The sequence below is a fragment of the Callithrix jacchus genome, chromosome 13, assembly GCF_049354715.1.
Source record: "Callithrix jacchus isolate 240 chromosome 13, calJac240_pri, whole genome shotgun sequence".
In the NCBI taxonomy this organism is placed as follows: Eukaryota; Metazoa; Chordata; class Mammalia; order Primates; family Cebidae; genus Callithrix; species Callithrix jacchus.
Window position 1 is genome coordinate 23,280,713 of NC_133514.1, and position 24,288 is coordinate 23,305,000.

The following is a 24,288-nucleotide window of genomic DNA, read 5'->3' on the forward strand; positions in this document are numbered from 1 at the left end:
TGGCCAAATGATTTGGCAAGATTATTCTCCTTCACCATTTAGATTTCACTTGAGAAAAGTTAGCATTGTGTAGTTAGGGCAGAAGTCATCAATCTGGATACTAAATATTATATATGTCTCTTTCAACATATTCCTGGGTTTTTCTCCTATGTGATAGATATTTTAAAAATAAATAAATAAATAAATTGGGTTCCAGGATATTCATTGTGCAATAAGACTTCCTTGATTGATTTGTACAAAGCTGGGCCATTCTCCTTGAGACACATTTAGATCTGGTCAGTGTGTCTTGGTCCTGGTCAGAATGTGAGAAACTAATTTCTGCCCATGAGTCCCAGAAGTGACCTGGCAGTGCCACAAGATAGCAGCAGATTGTACTGAAAAAGGCCAGTACGATAAGGAAGATAACAAGCCATCAAATACTAAAATATATATTTCATCCTTCCTTCTCATTAAGGATATGTCTCATATCTACCACTTCCTAAGATACCACCCACACCAAGATCTCCATCTCCCAACTGTTACATTGCTGCATAAAATACCCATGCTTGTATCTTGTTCTTTGAACTAAAATTTCTTTATTCTAGTCCATGCTGTTCTCTTAACCTTATTACAATGATCATTAAGTTGAAGAGGGAGAACCGTGTAAGAACAAGTCTGCAAGTTAAACTATAGTCCTGATGCTGGAATCCACAAACAGAAAATCTGAGTTATAGATAAGCCAAGATTCTGATTCTGAAGCAAAAAACACACTCTTAGATCTTAGGCATCTAATATCCTATCAGTATTTAATCAAGAAAGAATCAGGCAGATGACAGGGGTCAGGGAGCAAGCAAGAGAGAAGATCAACTTTTACTAAATAATGACCTAGTACCAAAAACCTTACTGACATTAACTGATCCATGTAACAGATATTTGTTGGGAGTTTAGTACTAGCACTGTACTATAAAACCATCATTCCCATTTTATGACTGAGAAGTCAGAGCCACAGATCTAAAAAGTAATTCACCCGGTGTCCACAAGATTTCAGCTCAGATCTACGTAAAGAAAAGCTCATGTTCGTTCTCTTATGGCAAACTGTGGAAGGAGGTAAAGTAATTTAAGAGACTAGAAAGAAGATCAGAGGAAGACAGCATTGAGGAAGACGTACATAGCCCCATAATATCCTAAGTCTTCAAAAAATTTAATTCAAATTGTATTAGCCAACAGTGTTTTAATATACTTTATAGACAAGAATTTTTTTCACAATATTCTATTTACTCATCTACCAATAAAACCTTTCTAGGAATTCAACAATAAACCAACATTAAAAGCTTTCTAGCATAAATCTCTGATTGCCAAGATAACCAAAGGCCATCTTTAAAACACCTTTATTATTATGATTGTTTCAAAAGGTTTGTGGTTATGTTTCTTTAAAAAGCTGTTTAATTATATATGCTGAAATGTTTATGGGTGAAATGATTTGATGTCTAGGATTCTCTTTAAAATAATGTAAGGATACAGAAGACACCGTTATCAGTTGATAACTGGTGAGCTAGGTAATAAATACACAAGTTTGTTTTACTCGTTATTCTATATAGTAAAAAATCTATCACCATGCTTGGGCACAAGCTTTCTCTCCAAGGAAATATTAAATATATTTTTCAGTGCTTTTTCTATCTCTTCCTCATTCAGAGTCTTGAACTCTATCAGATCTGTATTGTCCTTATAATTGAATCTCCTATAGGTGAGGGTGAAGCCCACTAAACAGTGAACCCCCTCTGGGGTCTGCAAGGAACAGAATGATTTGCTAGTAAATACAGATGCTGGAGATGTCTGCAGGTATGTATTCATAGACTCAAAATCTTCAATTGTTCGAGGCTCAAGAGTAAAGGAGTAGATTTTTCGGTATTTGCTGCTTTCTATGAGATCAGAATTAAGAAATTCTTCATTTGGAATGTACTGGTCTCTTCTGATTTGGTCTAGATACCAGAATCCATTCTCTTCCGTCAAACGGAAGATGCAAGGCACCTGAGGTTGATCCTTCCCAGAAATTAACTCAAGAGGCTGCCATATCTGATATGAGCGTCCAAACCCAGCATCGACAATGTAGTTCTTGCCATCAATGGTCACCTGCAGGAGAAGGTGAATCATGCCAGTGCTGTATTTTTTGGCTGGAGTGCTATAAACATACCCTCCCAATATCTTGGTCTCAAAACCAATTGTGGTCAGAGCCCAGTACAGAAGATGATTGACCTGGAGACACCATCCACCCCGATTTCTTCTCACAATTTGATCAAAAATGGCCCCTAAATCCAAGTCCATGGCTTCCCCACAATGGATGTTAAGGTTCTCAAAAGGAACAGCTCGGATCTGGTGCTGAAGAATGTCAGTTAATGTTTCCAAATCCAGTTTGTTCCGAGACTTCTTATAGCCAATTCTTTCAAGATATGCTTCAATGTCCATGATCCCCTAAGCAAAGAAAACAAAACAAAAGCAAATCATATTACTTTTACACTTGGATTTGAGTAGGCTAATTATGGCTATATTTTAAATATGTAAAAATACAATAGTTGTAAGTATAATTATTTCTAGTGCTTTTATTGTATGAATTCCTTTTACATGCATAAGTTCACTTAATAGTCCCAGAATCCTATAATAAATGTATTACATCTTTTTTCAAGTGTGAGAAGTTGGAAATCAAGATTACATGATGAGTCAAATGATAAACAGCTTGTTCATGGTTCTCTTGGTGATGAATAAAAGAGAGATTCCAATTGGTATCAATTAAAATAGGCTTGTAAACATCTTCTGATGTAGGCAGAGGAATCATGCAATAGCATGTATAGTATTCGTGATATCTGACCCACTCAATTTCCCATTTAGTTGAGCCTTATACAGACTTCCCTACTCAAATAACGGTATTGATTCACTCATCCATTGATTGATTAACTCAAGAAATAGTTTACCGGATAGCTATTATGTGTTTCCTACTGATCTAGTGCTTGCTTACTCTCGAAAAAATCTTATATTTTAGTGGGAGTTGGAGTGACATCCATAGGAAACTGAATACATGGATAAAACACGCAATATGTTAGACTGTAGTAAGTGCACAGGGAAAGCTTCCATTTCAAATTAGTTGGTTAAAAAATAATCACTAAGATTTGGAGCATGCCAGAGAATAAGCCCTGAGGATATGTGTGAGGAGGATTGTTCCAAGCAGGGGAACAGAAAATAACAAGGCCCTAAGCTGGAAACTGCCTTGAGAGTTCAAAAAACATTCAGGAAGTCAGGGCAACTGGAGCACATGAGTGAGGAGGAGAAAGGATTGAGATGCTATCTGACAGGCAACTGCAGCCTTGGAGCTAAGACTGGCATTTTGGCTTTTACTCTAAGTGAAATGAGAAATATAAATGAGAGATGCCTCAGGGAAGGGTTGTAATTGAACAGTGTTTGCCACAATCAAAGTGATCTTTCTGGCTACTGTATAGAGAATAGGCTGCCTATATTGAGCCTTATGGAAAGTCGCATGAACTAGGTGGGACCAGTTTGAACACATATGCTGTAGGACCAGTGCTCAGCTCATGGATAACATATGACCTAAGTAGGTCCAAGACTTTATTGAAGAACTTCTGCTGAAACCTAAGCATGAACGTTCTGCTACAAGGTGGAAGCTGGTGGGATATTCATTTGAAGGTATTGGTGAGAACCTATTGAAGAACAACGCCAACAAAGAGTTTACCAAGTTTACAAAGAAATGAAAAACAGGAGAAGGTAGAATGAGGATAGACCTCAATGAAGCTGAAAGCTATCTTTTAACTTTCAGGTAATGTGAACCAAAAAAAATAAATGCCCCTTATTTTGTTAAATCTTTTAGAAAAGATTTTAAATCTGCCATCATAGAGTCTTCATCTTTGGAGACTGATTCTAACAGTGCTGCACAGACCTCAAGAATAACTCTTTTGTAATACTGTATGGCCTGAGGATGACCTTGTACAAATGGACCTGCCCTGAGTTGAATGGTGATAAGTGAATCATCTTCTCTTCCCTTCTCTTACCATTACTTCTGTATTCTCCTATTTTTCCTTTCTGACCCAGCTATCCTTCCCATATTGCCAGTTTCCAACTTTCTCTCTTCTTGATGTCTACAACATTATTTCTCCTAAATCTATTAGATGGGATTTCTTCTCAGCCTACCTTGCACCAGTACCCTTTCTTAGCATTTGGACGAGCTCTAAAAGTCTACCACTCAGACAAAGAGACAGAACAAATTGTAGTCAGGCAGTGCTAACCTCTCCCTGCCCCCTAACCTAGAATCCGTACTGAGGATTTAAAGAAGAGAGAAAAGCTGATCCGAAAGGAAGAAGGGAGTTTTTACATACCTGAGCATTTGATTCTTACTTAGAATATCATTCCTTCTATTAAGAAATTACTTTATGTCTCTTTTATTTGGTATAATTTGTTTACAAGCATTTGTTTTCCTCTTTTTCTTTCTTTCTCTCTTGCACTCTCTTTGTTCCCCTCCTTCCATCCTTCCCCTCCTTTTCTCTTTTTCTTTAAGGTAAAGTGTTGATTTGGAGTTTAGCAACTGCCAGGTCCATTTAAAAGAAGTCAGTTTTGTTAGAGTCTATATTGATAGAGCAATATGTTGTAACCAAATCACACTTGAACATTCTGTGACTGAATGTAAGAAATTGTGCATTACTGGCGTTGTGCTTCAAGGTGCAATGCTGAAAGCACTTGGAAAGTAGTTGCCAGGAAAAGAGCTCACTGAATGTAGCTCTTGTATGTATCCACTGGTAGAACCTCTGTGCAGTGATACATCCCTCCCTTTCACCCTTCCACCTTGATCATAAATATAAGACTTAAAGGAGGCAGAGAGAACATGCTTAGGGAGCCCACTGAGAGCTCTGAGAAAGGCACATAATACCTTTCTTAGCAAGTTGAAAGTAGGTTGATCTTCAGTTTTAATCCGGAAGACAGAATGCTGCTTCTTCCTGGCTTAAATTCTAGAAATAAGAGAAAAGAAAGTTCGAAATATATAACGTGACTTCTTTGAAAACAATAGTTTGTAGATCATAATATGAAGACTTCATAAAAATCACAAAACAGAGGGAATGCTCTGCATAGTAAAGTGAAATTTGAGTTGTTTAAGAAAGTGTGTAGAAACTATAACTATAGAGATGGGTGCAATGCTGATGGGGCTAGAGCCTTCTGACTTACAAACTTGGATGCTGTGGAAGCCACCAGGAGCTGGGCTTCCACAGCCTCCAGAGGCAACCCACCAGCTGATGAACTGCCATGAGATCAGCAAGGAAGAGTAAACTAGGTTCCATGCCCCAAATCAATACCATGACATATTACCAACACATCAGACCAGGAAGTAGTGGTAGTACCTGGTCTTCCTCTAGGTACAACTATAACTGAGCATGTTGAGGCAGATAAACAAGGTAAAGCCCTTAATGTATAATGCTACTCAAAAGAAAGAAGGACCGTCTGCACACAGAAGACCTGCCATCAGAGCATCTCTTGTCGTATTCACCTCCACTAAAAACACCAAGGAGTCTGTGAAAGGAAATTCAGTTATGGGACCCCAGACTCATTTAGCCAAAGGGAAGAGTCAAGCTGGTAACTGGGTCATGCAAACCTGCCTCCCCGTTTTTGGTTCCTAAATAAGGTAGCCTCAAGATGAAAAGTGACACACATCCCCCATATTTGGCCCACAAGGAAACTCCTAGTGAGCTGTTGAAACCTCACCATGACAAACAAATTGGGAGACATTAGTATAATAAACCGTAAGTTTACAACTGCTTTAATTGACACAGATGCAACTATATCTCTGATAAATCCTACCTTATTTGGAAACCCCATTCCTCAGAGTAATGAAAAAAATTAACATGGTAGGTGTGTCTAATAAAATGATCTCATGTTTTAAGTCCAAACCTATGCCTTACCGTTTCATCGGGTTCAGCTCCCACAATGCAGGCTCTAAGTGTGACATGCTCAGTAGGTCCCATATGTCTCTTATATGCCCTGGGGCCCTTGTCAGTCTTTTGGGCTGTGATCTCCTCAACATCCAGAATGCCATATCTCTTTTTCATCAAAAGGTAAACTTTTTTTAGAATTGGGGCCAGGAGACCAAAAATACCAAATTACAAAATGTCCTGACAGTGTACCACAATTTAATGCTAGTAATGTTAAAACATCATCTTGTGGCCGGGAAAATGAAATAGAGACACAGAAGGAAATATTAGGGGAGAAGAGAAAGTACTGGAATAAAGAGCAGGAAACAGTAAAACTCCTTTTTACTTCCCCAATCTTCCTGTTAACACGAGTGCTTGCTCAAGGATGTCCCCTCCCACTTACGGTCTCAATCAAATACAGATAAAGGGAAAATATTCTCAGCCACTCCAATAAAGGTAGAGGTAAACCCAAAGAAACCTGTACCCAACCTTAATACCCTCTACGACAGGAAGCCATAAATGGAATTGCCCTATTATACAAGATTACCTAAAAAGGGGGTTCATTATTCCCTGCACAAGCCCCTGCAACAGCGCTCCCAACTAGTCCCAGCTACTTGGGAGGCTGAGGCAGGAAAATCACTTGAACCCAGGAGGCAGAGGTTGCAGTGAGCCAAGATCATGCCACTGCACTCCAGACTGAGCAACAGAGTGAGACTGTCTCAAAAAAAAAAAGACCTATTGGTTTCCACCATAAGTACAGAAAGGTATGATATAAAATAGGCCTGCTCAGGATACCTAAAAGGGAACGTGGATCTGGCAAGGATTCAGGTCTGAAGTTATGGGAATGAAAATGAATGAATAACTTTCAATAACTTACCTGGATCCCTTCAGATCTCTTTTACCATCTCACAGTGCCCCGGCCTGCCTTCTGTGTTCTTCTATTTTAGGACCTGTACCTAGACTCTCTTTGGAGGACTCCTAAGGGCTCCTGAAGCTGCTTTGCCCTCCTTTGCAGAGAGCTAGAAGTGCCAGGGATTTATGTCCTGCCAGGGATTTATGTCCTGCCAGGGTAATGCTGGATCAATGACTTAGTAGGAGGTCTGGAAAGCCCAGCATCCTTGCTTTGAGTCTAGACACACTTTGGAGTTGTCATTCACATCCAGGCTACATCTGGCATTTTCCTAGCACTTCCTTCAGTCACTTGTACATGGATTCTTGTCTTGATATCTGGTTTGAAGGAACCTGACTTAGGCCACCTTGGTGGACATTTTGGAGAACTATGTAAAAGAAAGGTAAGATACACAGAATGAGGCAACTTCTAGAGGGCCCTGAATGTTGGGCAAAATGCTTGTGTTTTTCTGCAGAGTTCATGAATGTTGTTTAGTTGAATGATCAATTTCAACAGTTGACCAACTATTGTGATTTATCCCTACCTGACATGGCACTTCAGTAATAGATCACATTCTTGGATGTTGAACACCTGGAGAGCAGGTTGACAGGCAGAACTCACTGTTCAATTCCAGGTCTCTAGAATCTCTATATGTTAAATATACAGCAGTGGTTTTCTTTCTCTTTTTGGTTAAAGAAACCTTTATTCTTTCTCTAAAAGAAGTTATAAACAAGAGCCAAACATAAAAGAATTAAAAGCAGGTGGCTCACGCCTGTGATCCCAGCAGTTTGGGATGCCAAGGCCGGCGGATCACCTGAGGTCAGTAGTTAGAGACCAGCTTGACCAACATGAAGAAACCCCATCTCTACTAAAAATACAAAATTAACTGGGCATGGTGGCACATGCCTGCAATCCCAGCTACTCCAGAGGCTGAGGTAGGAGAATTGCTTGAACCCAGGAGGCAGAGGCTATGGTAAGCCGAGATTGCACCATCGCACTCCAGCCTGGGCAACAAGAGCAAAACTCCATCTCTAAATAAATAAATAAGCAGATAAAGCAGATTCACCCAGAGGTAGCCTGCCTATGAGATAGGGCTGTTGTGCCTTAAGGCTAAATTCAGCACAAGTACAATTGCAGACAGATAAAATCATCTACACCTGCTGCATAGATTTCTGGCATTAACGATTAGAAGAATTATCAGGAGAGCTAATGAGTGGCTTTTCTCTCTCTCTCTCTCTCTCTCTCTCTCTCTCCCCCTCTCTCCCTCCCTCCCCCTGTGTGTGTGTGTGTGTGTGTGTGTATGTGTGTGTTGTGTGTTTTTCTTTTCCTATTCCTTCTCTTTTCTTTTGTCTCTACCACCATGAAGGAAGAGCATGGTACCCCACTAAATTGACAATACAACCTAGCCCCCTCCTAAGCCAGCCCTTTGAGTCTCTGGATTAAAAGGAGTTGCTGGACTAGCCACACCCAAAGACCATCATTCAACAGTTGTTACTGTCCAGAAGGCCTGCATCCCTCTCACTGGTCCCACTTAATGCCTACTGGAGCCAGGAAGGTGCTGGGGGTACTTGCAACAAGCCAGGAAAGCAAAGCTAAAGAAAAACAGCTGCTACTACTGAAGACAGCAAAGGCCAGACAAAATAAGTCTCTGGGCAGATAGAGGGCTGACAGTTTAAAAATTCCTTTTGAGGAGGAAGGTGGTGTCACCTGTTTTGTGTTTCAAGCATTCAAGGGCAAACAGTATGCTGTCTTTTGTTTCTTAATCAGAAAAGAGCAGGTGTACGGTGGTTGTGGGCATCAGTCAGGGCATGGAGCCACATCCTGGGTCGAAAGCCCATCGGGCCCCCAGCTTCTGGGGCTGTTTGCCCAGGCCAGTCTCCTCTCTTCTGTAGAATTCTGCAAGTCCATGTTCAGGGCATGATGCTCTTAGTCTGGCAGTGAAGGAGTTAAATTTTTTTGTCATTCATTCCTCTTGGAGATCCTTTCCACTAAGGATACTTCCACCATGATAAAACTTCCTCCCAGGTGCAGTGACTCACACCTGTAATCCCAGGATTTTGGGAGGCCTAAGAAGCTGGATCACTTGAGCTCAGGAGTTTGAGACCAGCCTGGCCGGGACAGTGAAACCTCATCTCTACTAAAAATACCAAAAAAAATACAAAAATTAGCCAGGCACAGTGGCCAGTGCCTGTAATCCCAGATACTCAGGAGGCTGAGGCAGGAGAATCATTTGAACTCAGGAGGAGGAGGTTGCAGTGAGTTGAGATAGTACCACTGTACTCCAACCTGGGGAACAGAACAAGACTCTGTCTCAAAAAAAAAAGAAAAAAGAAAAAGAAGAAAAAGAAAAGAAAAAACTTCCCTCCAGCAATTCCCATAGACAATGCAAACAACAGAATCTAAACTTCCTGGACATCTGGGATCATTAGGGGCTTTTTATCAGCTAGTGCAACAGGAGCAGGAACTATTACGAGCTTGCTGCCTGTAGGACTCACTGGGTCCCTTAGGAAACACGCCACTCAGTGAGCATCATTGTTACAAGTAACCAAGAGGGGAATCCTGTTGAGAAAGTTGCCTTAAACATATTGGCTATCTTTTAATACATGTATTTAATCCTTCTTTAAGTAAGCAGTATTCATAGCTCCATTTTACTGAAAAAGAAACTGAGTTTTAGAGAAACTAAGTGACTAGGCCAAGTTCTCACAGCTATAAAGTGGCTGTGACTCTAAACCCAGCAGTTTGAATCAAGCACCTGTAACTGTCACCACTACGTTGTGGAGTAGTGACAGCATTAGACTCCAAGTATGTGCCAATTAGACTTTCTGAACAAACTTATACTTGAAATGCAGGCATCATGTAGCATCAGCTTTCCTGTACTCACACTTGAGATAGGATTAAACCTCAAATTCAAAGTATGCTGCAAGTCCCTTACAGAGAGTTCCACTTACCAGGTTTTTTCAGCCAGCAACCAGGAACCAGACTGAATGCAATCCTCCCATACCCAAGGTCTATGAGGAAGTCCTCTCACTTCCACAGTCTGCAGGAGAAGTACTCTCATTGGCTGTCCAAGTGGCCCTGCTCCCAGAGTCACCTTAGGATCACCCCCAGGGAACTCTGGGAAATGTAGTTGCAGGGCCTCAGGTTGTTCCTGTGAACCCCTATTCAAATCTTTCCATTAAAAAAGTGTAAAGAGTTGTATTGTTCAATGATCCCCATGCCACCAGCTGGGAGGACTATGCCCTTGTGTTTCACCTGGTTGCTGCTCTCTGGGAGCCTGACACCAGATGTCCCACATGTGATGTGGAACGTGAGAGCCTGGAACAGGTCCAGGAAAAGCAGAACTGGTAACCTAGAGGAGGCAAAAGAGGAAGATGGAAGGCTTTAATCACACTCCAAGTTTATGGCGTACTTTCTTCATCAATTCCCATTAGGCCTCTTTTAAAAAATTTTCTTCCCTTCAGCCATCATCCTCATTCCCACTGGCCTCTCTACCCAAAGGCACTGGGTAATGTGTCTGAAATAATTCCATGTATGAGAGTGACGTATGTCATATGGCTTTGTCTATGCTGGTGTTTTTTATTTACATTAATGATACTGGTCTATAACTCCTGCTGTTATGCATTTTTCTCTACACAATATGTTTTGTTGTTTATACATAATGTACATGTTTATGGGGTACAATGTGATGTTCTGATACATGTATACATTGTGTAATGATCAAATCATGGTAATTAGCACATCTATCACTTCAAACATTGATCATTTCTTTGTTTGGAAAATATTCAGAATCCTCTCTCCTAGCTCTTTGAAATATAGAATGCATTATTGTTACCTGTAGTCCCCCTACTGTGCAACAGAGTAGCTACGTACCATTGTACTTTTGATTAACCTTTCTCCATCTCCCCTTCCCCCCATTTTCCCAGTTTCTAGTAGCCACTATTCTACTCTTAACCTCTATGAGGTCCTTTTTTTATTATTATTGCATGTGAGTGAGTGTTGCCTTGTGCCATGCCTTCAGCACCTAGTGTTCTAGACCATGCCTCTGATGTCCTGCCATGTAAACTTGGGACTCTATGGGAAGCCTTTCTCTTCGCATGTCCTCTGGCAGGGTAGACATACTTGAAAACTAATTCCCTGGGACCACTACTCAGCCCAGGATGATGGGAGTTAGAGATTAAATATCTTTGTGCTCTACCTGGTCAGGTGGAATTATTTTTAGGCTTGTATAACACTGCCTCCTGGTGTTGTCCAGTGGAATTACATTTTCTTTGTTCACAGGTAACTTGTCAATAATGTACCCTTTATTGATTCTCAAACTGCCCTAGTCTCACTGTCCCACTCCTGCACTGGTGCTTCCTTAAAGCACCTCCCCAGTAATCTACCTGAATGTGAATCCTTGTCTTAGAGTCTGGTTGAAGGCCACTTTAGTCAGCTGGTTGTGAAGTGGACTGGAACTTGGATTCCTCCTGCTGGGGTAGTGGATTCCCCTCTGACCCAGGGTGGGTCTAAATGCTCCCTCTGTGGCCCCCAGCCTAGAATCAAGGGCCTTGGAGCTCTGCCCAGTGCTGTGTTCCACTGCAGTGGGGTCAGCACTAGGTTCCAATGCAAAATCCCACACTCACGTTCCTTTTGCATCCTAAGGAAGTAGATTCTCTCTTCACACTGTGCTGCCTGGGCTTGCGAGGATATTTGTTGAACTTGACGTCCCTGCAGGGGATTGAGTACTGGAGGGTTCTGTTTAGCCACCTTGTTCCACCCTCTATTTTATTATTTTTGATGCTATTGTGATGGATTGTGTTTTCCTGATTTCTTTTTCAGATAGATCATTATTGGTATAAAGAAATGCAACTGATTTTTGTATGTTGTTTCTATATCCTGCTACTTTACTGGATTTATTTATTCTAACAATTTTTATGAAGTTTTTTGAGTTTTCTATAGGTAGGATTATATCATCGGCAGATAGAAATAATTTTACTTTTTCCTCTTAGGCTTATTTTTTACTTCCTTTTGTTTCGTTTTGTTTTTTAAGTCCTGGCATACATGTGTAGGATATGCAGTAGTTTGTTACACAGGTAAATATGTGACTTGGTAGTTTGCTGCACCTATCAACCCATCACCTAAGTATTAAGCCCATCATGCATTAGCTATTTTTCATGATGCTCTCCTTCCTTCCACCAGTGCCCTCCTCACCCCCACAGGTCCCAATGTGTGTTGTTCCTCTCCCTATATCCATGTGTTCTCATTGTTCACTTCCTGCTTATGAGTAAGAACATGCAGTTTGGTTTTCTGTTCCTGTGTTAGTTTGCTGAGGATAATGGATTTTAACTCCATCCATGTCCCTGCAAAGGACATGATTTCATTCCTGTTTATGGCTGTGTAGTGTTCCATGGTATATATGTAGCACATTTTCTTTGTCCAGTCTATCAATGATGCGTATTTAGGCTGATTCCATGTCTTTGCTATTGTGAATAATGCTGCAAGGAACATACACATGCATGTATCTTTATAAAAGAATAATTTATATTCCTTTGGGTATACACCCAGTAATGGGTTTGCTACATTAAATGGTATTTCTGGTTCTAGGTCTTTGAGGAATTGCCACACCATCTTCCACAATGATTGAACTAACTTACATTCCCAATAACAATGGAAAAGCATTCCTATCTCTCTGCACCCTCACCAGCATCGTTTTTCTTGACATTTCAATAATTGCCATTTTGACTGGAATAAGATGGTATCTCACTGTGGTTTTGACTTGCATTTCTCTAATGATCAGTGATGTTGAGCTCATGGATAGGAATAATCAATATTATGAAAATGGCCATGCTGCCCAAAGTAATTTATAAGTTCCATTCTATTCTCATCGAACTACTGCTGACATTCTTCAAAGAATTAGAAAAAAAAACTATTTTAAAGTTCATATGGAACCAAAAAAGAGCCTTTATAGCTAAGACCAATCCTAAGCAAAAAGAACGAAGCTGGAGGCATCACGCTACCCAACTTCAAACCATACTACAAGATTATAATAGCCGAAACAGCATGGTACTTATATAAAAACAGACACATAGACCAATGCAACAGAATAGAGAACTCAGAATAAAGACCACACATCTACAACCATTTGATCTTCAACAAACCTGACAAAAACAATGGGGAAATAATTCGCTATTTAATAAATTGTGCTGGGAAAACTGGCTAGTCATACACAGAAAATTGAAACTAGACCCCTTCCTTAAGTCTTATACAAAAATTAATTCAAGATGGGTTAAAGACTTAACTGTAAAACCCAAAACTATAAAAACGCTAGAAGAAAATCTAAGCAATATCATTCAGGACGTAGACACAGGCAAAGATTTCGTGATGAAAACATCAAAAACAATTGCAACAGAAGTGAAAATTGACAAATGGGATCTAATTAAACAAAAGAGCTTCTAAACAGCAAAAGAAACTTTATCAGAGTGAATAGTCTTGACTAATTGCTCTTGTTCTTACATCCACTCCTATAATCAATAGAAATGGCAAGAGTAGGCATCTTTGCCTTGTAAAGATCTTAGAGGAATAGCATTCAGTTTTTCCCACATTAACATTAAGAACTTTTTTCAGGGGTTGAGGGGGCCAAGATGACTGACTAAATGCAGTCAGATAGAACAGCTACCACCAAGGGACTGAGATGACTGGTGTACTCCTTACAGACATTCAGAGGGAAGGCACTGAAAGTGAACAGAGGGAACACACAGAAGCTAGACTGAGGGAGGGAAAGCTGGGAACCCCTACATAGGGCTACTGTATACCTGGACTTGTTCCTGTGCCCCCAACAGCTCCAGGGGAACAGGTGAGTTGAATTGGTAAGGAGCAACCCACTTTCACCATGGGCCTCTCAAACCCCAGCAGGAGGAGACCCTTCAACCACCATAGACACTGAAGTTGGGAGCAAACCAGCTGATGTAGAGCCCAAAGGGTTTAGTGCAGGACCATCTGTAGCAGAGCATGGCCAGGGACAGCCATCACCCTAGGCTCTACTTGCTCCCATAGGAGACTTTAGCCCTTGGAGAACTGTCAGTCCTGAACTCTGCAGGGTGGTCTTGCTCATAGATAGGACCGGTCCAACCTGAGCACCCCTCGGTTTGCTGGCCTCTCCCAGGGCCTCAGCCTGCCCACACCTTCTTGCAGGGAAGCCTTGGGTGCCCTGGTTGGCCACATCATAGCCTCCTTACTGGCACACTATGCCTAACCTTCAAGGAGCTCCAGCATGGCAACCCCATACCTATGCACCAGCCTGCAAGCACCCTCTCCACATTGCAGCTTCCCCAGGGTCCAGTGCAACTCCTCACATTGCTTTGCTGGCATGCGTTTGCATAGGCAGGTTTTGCTTTCCTCGACCTACCAGTGGGCGAGTATGTGTGCACCCCACCCTGCCACTGCTGTGTCAGGAGTACAGTCTGCCACTCCTCCCTCCACCAACCATTATTGCAGATAGAGTCTTGGCAGGCACAGAACCAGCCAGCCCTGCATCCACCAGCCCCTCACTCTTGTGCTAACACTGCTGAGGGAGTGGAACTAGGCACAGAGAACAGTGAATCCTCACCTGTCCTAAACAACAACTCCTGCTTACAGAGCACAGAGAAAGCACACAGACCTGTGTTGTCTGCCAGCACCCTGCCCCCAAGGCAATACCACCACCAGTGTGACCATGCACACATCTGTAATCAGGCTCCCCTGCAAGCTCCCACAACCCCACCTCCCACCAGCTGCATTACCTCCTCTACTGTGATGAAGAGAGGCAGGCACTCTAGTACCTGCTAGCACTCCACCTCAGCTGACAAGTGTGTAACCCAGCCACTACCACTGCTGCTGGTACCTGTGAACAAGGATGGATCCTGCTGTAACCGCACTATGAAATGCTTTGGCTGACACCACCCATCAGAGTGTAGTGACCTGTGGCCCAGGAGTACCGCGACCCCCCCAGCACAGTGGATACCTAACCTCAAGGAGCCAGAGGACAACGTCAGGGCCCAAGACAAGTCCCCTAGAGTTAGAGCATGCAGTGCAGAAGCTGGGAGCTGAGCAGTGGCCCCCTTAAATCTTCCAGAAATGAGGTCAGTCACCTGATTCCACTTTATACTGCAATCAAACCCTCAGGGTCATCAAATAGGATAAAAGGGAAAAAAATGTAAACATCAACAACCTCAAAAAGTGGTGGAACATAAGCCCACAAAGATGAGAAAGAACCAGGGCAAGAACCCTGACAACTCAAACAGCCAGGGTGTCTTCTTTCCTCCATGCAACTGTATCACGTCTACAGCAAGGGTTCTGAACCAGGCCGAGGTGGCTAAAATGACAGAAATAGAATTCAGAATATATATATGAACAAAGATCATTGAGCTACAGGAGAACATTAAAATACAATCCAAGGAAGCGAAGAATCACAATAAAACAGTGCAGGAGCTGGCAGACAAAACAGCCAGTATAGAAAATAATGTAACTGATCTGACAGAGCTGAAAAACACACTACAAGAATTTTGTATTGCAATCACAGATATTAACAGCAAAATAGACCAAGGTGAGGAAAGAGTCTCACAGCATGAACACTAAATTTCTAAAATAAGACAATCAGACAAGAATAAAGAAAAAAGAATGAAAAAAATGAACAAAACCTTTGAGAAATAAGGGATTATTTAAGAAGACCAAATCCACAACTCATGGTGTCCCTGAAAGAGATGGGGAAAATGGAACCAACTTAGAAAACGTATTTCGGGATGTCATCCATGAGAACTTCCCCAACCTAGCTAGACAGACCAACATTCAAATTCAGGAAATGCAGAGAACCCTAGTAAGATACTTCACAAGAAGATCATCCCCAAGACAGATAAGCATTAGATTCTCTAAGATTAAAAATAAAAGAAAAAAATGTTAAAAACAGCTAGAGAGAAAGGTCAGGTCACTTAGAAAGGGAAGCCCATCAGACTAACAGCAGACCTCTCAGCCAAAACCCTACAAGCCAGAAGAGATTGGGAGCCAATATTCAGCATTCTTAAAGAAAAGAAATTCCAACCCAGAATACAATATCTGGCCAAACTAAACTTCATAAGCAAGAGAGAAATAAGATCCTTTTTCAGACAAGCCAATGCTTGGGGAATTCATTACCATTTGTAAGGGAGTGGTACAAGAGGTCCTGAAGGAAGTACTAAATATGGAAAGAAATGACCATTACCAGCCACTAGCAAAACACACTTAAGTACAAAGACCAGTGGTACTATAAAGCAACCACATAAACAAGTCTGCAAAATAACCTGTTGACAACATGACAGGATCAAATCCACATATATCAATACTAACCTTGAATATAAATTAGCTAAATTCCCCAATTGAAAAACACAGAGTGGCAAGCTGGATAAAGAATCAACACCCATTGGTATACCATCTTCAAGAGACCTAGCTCATATGTAATGATGCACACAGGTTCAAAATAAAGGGATAGAAAAAAATCTACCAACCAATTGGAAACCAGAAGAAAGCAGAGGTTGCAACCCTAGTTTCAGATAAAAGAAACTTTAAACCAACAAATATCAAAAAAGACAAAGAAGGGCATTATACTGTGATGAAAGGTTCAATTTCACAAGAAGACCTAACTATCCTAAATACTCATGCATCCAGAACAGAAGCACCCAGATTCATAAGAAATTCTTAGAGACCTTCAAAGAGACTTAGATTCCCACACAACAATAGTGGGAGACTTTAACACCCCACAGACAATATTACATCATCTAGACAGAAAATTAACAAAGATATTCATGACCCAAACTCAGCACTGGATCAAATGGACCTGGTAGACGTCTACAGAACTCTCCACCCCAAAACAATAGAATGTATATTATTCCTCTCATGACCACATAGCACATACTCTAAAGTCAATCACATAATCACAAATTAAATACTACTGAAATCATAGCAAACAATCTCTTGGACCACAGTGCAATCAAATCAGAAATCAAGACCAACAAGTTCACCATTTGACCCAGCAATCACGATACCCAAAGGAATATAAATCATTGCATCATAAAGGCATATACATGTGTATGTTCACTGCAGCACTATTAACAATATCAAAGACATGAAACCAACCTAAATGCCCATCAGTAGTAGATTAGATTTTATAAAAAAGGTGGTATGTATACACTATGGAATACTATGCAGACATAAAAAAGAATGAGATCATGTCCTTTGCAGCAAAATAGATAGAACTGGAGGCCATTATCCTTAGCAAACTAACAAAGGAACAGAATACCAAATACCATGTGATCTCATCGTTTAGCAACCAATTATATGTGAGAGGAAAAACAGAGGGAGGGGAGCAATAGACACTGGAGCCTACTGGAGAGTGGAGGGTGGGAAGAGGGAGAGGATCAAGAAAAATAACTAATGGGTACTAGACTTCATACTTGCATGACAAAATAATCTGTACAACAAACCCTCATGACCCAAGTTTACAAACCTGCACATGTACCCCTAAACTTAAAATAAAAGTTAAATTTAGGCCAGGTATGGTGGTTCATGCCTGTAATCCCAGCATTTTGGGAGGCTGAAGTGGGCAGATCACTTGAGTCTGAGTTCAAGACCAACCTGGCCAACATGGTGAAACCCCATGTCTACTAAAAATACAAAAATTAGCCTGGCATGGTGGTGGGTGCCTGTAATCCCTGCTACTCGGGAGGCTGTGGCAGGAGAATCGCGAATCCAGAAGGGAGAGGTTGCAGTGAGCCAAGATTGTACCACTGTACCCCAGCCTGGGTGACAGAGAAAAACTCTTGTCTTAAAAATAATAATAATAAATAAATAAATAAAATGTCGATAACTACATAAATGAAAGGTGCACCTAAGCAACAACCTTAGAAGCCAAGCCAAGGATTTTTCATCAAATTGTGCTTGTAATATCTGTGCAAACTGGGTAAATTCCTCTCTTCTCAAAGTCTCAAAATTTCTTGAGGTTCCTAGGCCTGTCAAAAACTAACATTCTTTGCTTACTGCAAGGTCAAAAGAAATATGTAAAAATACCATATGGACAAGGTACCAGACAAGTCTTTCTCAGGGGCTTTTTATCAGCTCTATGAAGTCAAACTCAGTTTTTCAAAGCAACCTGATTATATCTGAAAATTTGCCATTCCAGTCAAAGCCTTGGTACAGAACCAATGTCTCCAATATGTGTCCAGTTACAGAAGAAAACATGCTTATTTAACTCATGCAAATAACTATATTGCAATGAAATAATAGTTGCAAATAGTTTCCAAATTTTGGAGAAATCAGGTAGAGAGAAAGGTCAGTATTTCAACTTTGCTGACAAAAGTATACTTGGCCAACTGCAGTAAGCTATAAATAACTCAAAAGAGAAATAGTTTTCCTGAGGCTTCTTCAACCAGAGTAGGAGCCATCCAAACAGGATGTTGACCAGGCACCTTGGAACTGCCATCCACAAACCAAGCAACTTCGTGCCAGTCAGGTGAGAGCTGTTTATTGGGCACTGCAGAATCCAGCAGCTTCTCACACAGTTCCAAAGTCAACCGTAGGTGAAAACAGGTTCCCTGCTCATGATATCTACTCCTTGCACTCGCTGGTTGCATGATCCCGTATATAAGAATTCCATCTTATTATGGAATAATTCTGGGCACTGCTATCCCCATTAGAGTGTTTCTCTGACATCACCCAAGATAGCATGGGTATTTGAGGTGTGAAGATGATTTTATGTCCTTCAGTCATGGGATAATTTCAATTAATGTCCTATCTCAAGGCGGTAAATCACTCATTGCCCAATTAAACTCCTTTAAATTTAATTTGGCTGAAGTTTTTCTTTTAACATAGAACAAATTGGCTTGGGGTTCTTTAATGTTAGGTGAGTAGCAGGGGCTCCTTTCAGTCCACCTAATCGTTGATAGTGTTATATCAAGGCCTTCATTTTAACCTCATCTGTTTTTATTTATGTATTCAGTTTTTTAATAACTATCAAAGATTTCCACTTTGCTGGGATGAGTCCCGTGACTCTTCCCCCTCACATTTTTAATTGCAACTTATTCAAAAGTTAAACAGAAAACTGCATTCTCTCTTATTAATACTATATAAAAATCTTGTTTAAAAGAGAAAACCATATTCTACATTTATATTAGGATATTATCAGTACTAAAGCTAATTTTAATAAAACCTTATAAACAAATCCATCCAACCTCTGTCGGCTTTTGACCACATGAGATTTCCATAGACCTTTTATATCCTCTTATTTTTCCTATTTTTCTATTTCTCCAACTTTTTAGATCTATCTGATTTTATCAGTATCATCTTTTTTTCATTTTGAAAAAACCTTTTTGAAAAACCTCCATACTAGAAAAAATTACATTTCCTTTAGGAAAAACCACATCTTCATGTCTTTTTTATAACCTTCTTCACCAAAAATACATCTTACTTTCTTTATATACTCTATATATAGAATTCATTCTCTCATACCTAGTAGTTTTAATTATATATATTAACTACTATTTTAACTCTTAGAAATCCTAATTTCCAGTGAAAAACATGGGAAGTAATTCTGAACTGTTTATATATGTATTTGTCGGTTAAAATCATTTCATAATGTTTAGAAAGCTGTTGCCTCAGTTTTTTTGTATATTAACGGATTGAAATATATTTTATGTCATATTAAAAATAAAATTCTAAAGTATATAAACATTTAATAAGTAATGTTTCAATATTTTAAATTACTTAAATGGCTTAGATATTTCATGATTATCTGTTACTTAACATAACATGACTTTAAGATTTTAAGTTACTGAGAAGAATTTTGAAACTATGACACACTCCCTACTGACTTCCCTACTCATCCTGGGTCCCTTACCCATGGGCACCCCAGTGAAGTGGGTACGCTATCTGGGACATATACCCTGGGGTTCTTTGTTGCATATGGAGAAAGAATTCAGGACACAGTCCTATGTGGCTGGGTTAAGGAGTGGAAAGTTTAATAGAAGAAAGGATATGGGAGAGCAGCTCCTTGCAAGAGAGAGGAGAGGGGAAGGAGGGAGGGAGGAGAGAGAGAGAGAGAGAGAGAGAGAGGATCCGAAAAAGGAGGAATGCAGCAGACCGCAGCAGATTTTATATGCAGGCTGGAGAAAGTGGTAAACATTCCTTCCATGAGGTGGAAAACAAGAGGCACCTATTGTAGAAGACAGATGGCAAGAATGAAAATGCCAGATAGAATGAACTCATTTGAGGAACCAGACACCCTGATCCTAGGGCTCACAGATTGGTTAGGTCAGGTTTGATGTCTACATAGTTGGTGGGGAACGCTGGTTGCCCCACCCTAATGTTCTTATGCTCCTTTATAGTATAGGTGGCTGGCAGAAAAGGGAAGATAGAGCCACCACCTTGAACATGTCTAGTCCTTAGTTCCGGTGGGCATTCACCCATGCAAACTTCCAGCCTGCAGCTGTTCCTTGTTAGAAAATGATTTGGGGCTGCTTCTCATTGAAAAGAAAAACCTTACAGAGGACTCCCATACCCTTACTATCTGCCTAAGTAATTTCTTCTTAACTCCTTACCACAAGGATGGTTATAAAGGGCAGGGCTCATTTGGCTCTTAAATGTACACACCAATTGTAGAGCTCACAATGGAGGTCAGAGCTGTGAGGATAATGTCTGACCCTTCCCAGCATAGCCAGGAGACACAACTGGGTCAAGGAGAACTCCACATATGTCCCCAGGCCTCACTGTGAATATTTGTTTAGAGCCTAAAATCTAATGACTCCAAGACATAAGCTTACAGAAGAGTCAAACAAGTATGAAAACTCACAGAAGCAACATTTTGTGAGTTAAAAATCTAAGAGAGATAGCTTAAACTTACCATACCAGTAGATCTAGGTGAAAATGCCTGAATTGTATTTAACTCTGATAATTCTGAAGACATTTCTATTTTATTTTACCAACGACTTAAAAACTAGTTTTATTTGCCCAAAATTACTAAAGTCATACAATGTAAAAGGCATCTGAGTTAATTTCTATTTTCCTGATATATTTTATTTCAGCACTTACTTTTTCTTTAAGCCAATTTATTAGAGATCTTTCATATATTGGGTAGTGAAATATACATATGTATAAGCATACAAACAAATGGGTCCTGGGTCCAAACCATGCTTTTCTTTTTTTTTAATTTTATTTTATATTTTATTTCATTTCATTTCAATTTTATTTTATTTTTGAGAGGGTCCCTGAGGGTCTCAAATACTCAGTTAATATTGCTACCAGCTAAGATTAGGAAGTTAAACCCAGAACCCAGGAGAGGAGGAAGAGGCAGTGCAGGACTCTCATGAATGTCGCTCACGTAAAGAGACCACCAGGCAGGCTTTGTGTGGGCAATAAGGCCATTTATTTCACACCTGGGTGCAAGCAGGTCAAGTCCAAGAAAGGAGTTAAGCAAATGGGGTAGGAGAGGGGATTGGTTATGTAGTCTGGGGCAAACGATTAGTTAAAGGTGGTCATCTATCTTAGGGAGGGGAAGGGGGTCACAGGATGCATGACTACAAGGGTAAAGGTTGTGATCTATCTTGGGGAGGGAAAAGGTGTCACAGGGTGCGTGATCACAAGATAGAGGTCATTTATTATAAACAGGCATGATCATAAGAGTGGGAGTATTGGTTATAGTCAGGGGAGGGTGCGGTAGATTACATAGTTACAGGGGTGGGCGTCTTGAGAAACCCAGTGTCCAGGGAGAAATTTTTGCAAGACTGAACAGGAATAATGGACGCAGGTCGCAGAGCCATTAGTTGAGGTGGGAACAAGTTGTTTTACTTTTTTCCGTGGCCTCCTGGTTACTTGTGGTTGCTTCAGACTTTCTGGTTTCTTACCATACAGAGGTGTATGTGTGGGTCACTAATGCTAAAATGGCCAGGCCTGGAGTTGGAGGCCTAACAGGGACCATATGATCACTCTCCTGAATGTCTGATTGCAGTGAGGGTCTTCCCTTCCCTTCCAAATAAACAGCCTAAAATTAATACTTATCATAGTACTCATTTTAATTACTACCTTAGCCCTGGGATTAGCCTATGAACGAATCCAAAAAGGACTAGAATAAGTTGAACTGGTTTAAACCAAAACAAATGATTTTGACTTATTAAATATGATTACTCATAAGTACTAAATGCCTTCTATCTATATTAATATCACCTTGGCCTTCATTTCATCTCTAGCAGGAATAATAATTTACCAGTCTCCTCTAATGTCTTCAATTCTCTGTCTAGAAGGCATAATGCTGTCAATATTCATCATGAGCTCCCTTGTAACCTTGAATTTGCATTTCATTTTAACATCCATATTACCCATTATCCTTTGCAGCCTGCAAAGCCACTGTAGGCTTAGCCTTATTAGTTATGGTCTCCAACACCTATGGCCTAGACTACATATAAAACTTAAACCTTCTTCATTGCTAAAAATTATACTTCCCCTGAAGGGAAGACCCTCACTGCAAACAGACATCCAGGAGGTCCAATATCAAGGTCCTGAGTGTTGCTACCTGGCTGTTCTCTGTGAATAGGGCTGGACCCCATCCTTCCTCCATTATAAACAAATGAAAGGATCTGTCACATATGCCTAATACCTACATATTAATTAATTAATCAATTCTATACAATGGTTTAATTTTTTAATTTTTTTTAACTTTTATATTTCAGGTGTATGTGCTGGTTTGTTATATAGGTAAACTACATATCACAGGAGTTTGGTGTACAGATTAGTTTATGACCCAGGAAATAAGCATAGTACCTGACAGGTAGTTTTTCAGTCATTACCATCTTCCCACCCCCTACCCTCAAGTAGACCCCAGTGTCTGTTGCTCCCGTCTGTGTGTCCATGTGTCCCTGTGTACTCAGTGTTGAGCACCAATTTATAAGTGAGAACATGTGGTATTTTGTTTTCTGTTCCTGTGTTAGTGTGCTTAGGATAATGGCCTCCAGCTCTAGCCATGTTGCTGCAAAGGACATGATCTTGTTCTTTTTTATGGTTGCATAGTATTCTGTTGTATATATAAACCACATTCTTTTAATCCAGTCTATCATTAATAGGTTGGTTCCATGTCTTTGCTATTGTGAATAGTGCAGCAATGAACATGTGCATGCATGTGTCTTTATGGTAGAATAATTTACATTTCTTTGGGTATACACCCAATAATAGGATTGCTGGGTCAAATGGTCACTTTGTTTTAAATTTTTTGAGAAATCAGCAGGGTGCTTTCTACAGTGGCTGAACTAATTTACATTCCCACCAGCAGTGAATAAGTGTTACCTTTCTCCACAACCGCATCAGCATCTGTTATTTTTTCTCATTTTAATATTGGCCATTCTGACTGTTGGGGGATGGTATCTCATTGTGGTTTTAATTTGTACTTTTCTGATTGGTAATGTTGAGCATTTTTTTATATGCTTGTTGGTCACGTATATGTCTTCTTTTGAATAGTGTCTGTTCTTATCCTTTTCCCACTTTTTAACATGGCTGTGTCTTGCTTGCAGATCATGCTTTTCTGATCTAAATGAACAAAGAAATGAGTAGCCCCAGCCATGGTACCCACTCGTTGTACATGCTGTGAGCTACTTCTGAAACTGCAGCCCTCACCAGTGACTTATCAGCCATCACACACTCAAGGGTCATGTTTTCTCAGAGTCTAAAGTAATCCCTGCTACTATTCTCAAAAACCAAAGAGTTGAGACAACTTGATTCAAGAGAGAGCAGAACTTTAGACCTAAGAGAAGCCTTTCTATGAGTCTTGACACTCTACAAGGAAGGCAGAAGACCTTTTAGAGGGGATGGATGGTATACTTTTCTGTGTTCCTTAAGGGGTCTCAGGGTCTCTAGAAGTCTCCTCTAGATTTTTTTCGTGTTATATCAAAGATGGCAAAAGGAAAGAAGAACAGGTATGAAAGGAAATGAAAGAACAAGTTACAGAGGAAAAAAGTTATGCCAGCAAGAAAGGCACCAAACAGAGGGAACAACATAAAAAAAAATGTAAGATGGAATCTTGTTCTGTCACTGAGGCTGGAGTGCCATCTTAAGATCTTGGCTCACTGCAACCTCCGCCTCCCAGGTTCAAACAATTCTCCTGTCTCAGCCTCCCAAGTAGCTAAGACTACAGATGTGTGCCACTACACCCAGCTTTTGTTTTCTCAGTAGAGACGGGGTTTCACTATGTTGTCCAGGCTGGTCTCGAACTCCTGACCTCAAGGAATCTTCCCGCCTCAGCCTGCCAGAGTGCCAGAATCACAGGTGTGAGCCACCTCACCAGGCCAAAACAATGTCTCAAAGGAAGTTTCAGTTGACTAAAAGCAGAAGGCCTTTATTTTTTCCCAAAAAAAAAAGAAAACTCTGTATCCTGAATATCGACTTTTAATTAAGCTGACTTCTGACCATAGAGCTCAAAAAAGCTTTTTTCCTCTAATT

The 24,288-nt window shown here is 40.4% G+C and overlaps 1 protein-coding gene across 4 annotated transcripts; it reads right to left on the bottom strand.

Moving 5' to 3' along the window:
- Window positions 1-1,156: 1,156 nt before the first annotated feature.
- On the bottom strand, window positions 1,157-9,850 carry NAT1 (N-acetyltransferase 1). Of its 4 annotated transcripts, XM_054243788.2 has the most exons (4): window positions 9,777-9,850; window positions 8,536-9,114; window positions 4,907-4,985; window positions 1,157-2,448 (listed from the first exon to the last, which is right to left on the bottom strand). In XM_054243788.2, the coding sequence occupies exon 4, from the start codon at window positions 2,440-2,442 to the stop codon at window positions 1,570-1,572; it is 873 nt and encodes a 290-aa protein (XP_054099763.2). In that variant the 5' UTR covers window positions 2,443-2,448; window positions 4,907-4,985; window positions 8,536-9,114; window positions 9,777-9,850; the 3' UTR covers window positions 1,157-1,569. The 4 variants fall into 4 exon arrangements, with proteins under 4 accessions (XP_054099763.2, XP_035126015.3, XP_054099764.2 ...); XM_035270124.3 differs by lacking the exon at window positions 8,536-9,114; XM_054243789.2 differs by lacking the exons at window positions 8,536-9,114; window positions 9,777-9,850 and adding an exon at window positions 5,931-6,969.
- Window positions 9,851-24,288: the final 14,438 nt, after the last annotated feature.

What these genes read in the sequence shown, in the direction of transcription:
- NAT1 (XM_035270126.3), bottom strand. Translation starts at nt 2,442, where the DNA reads ATGGACATTGAAGCATATCTTGAAAGAATTGGCTATAAGAAGTCTCGG.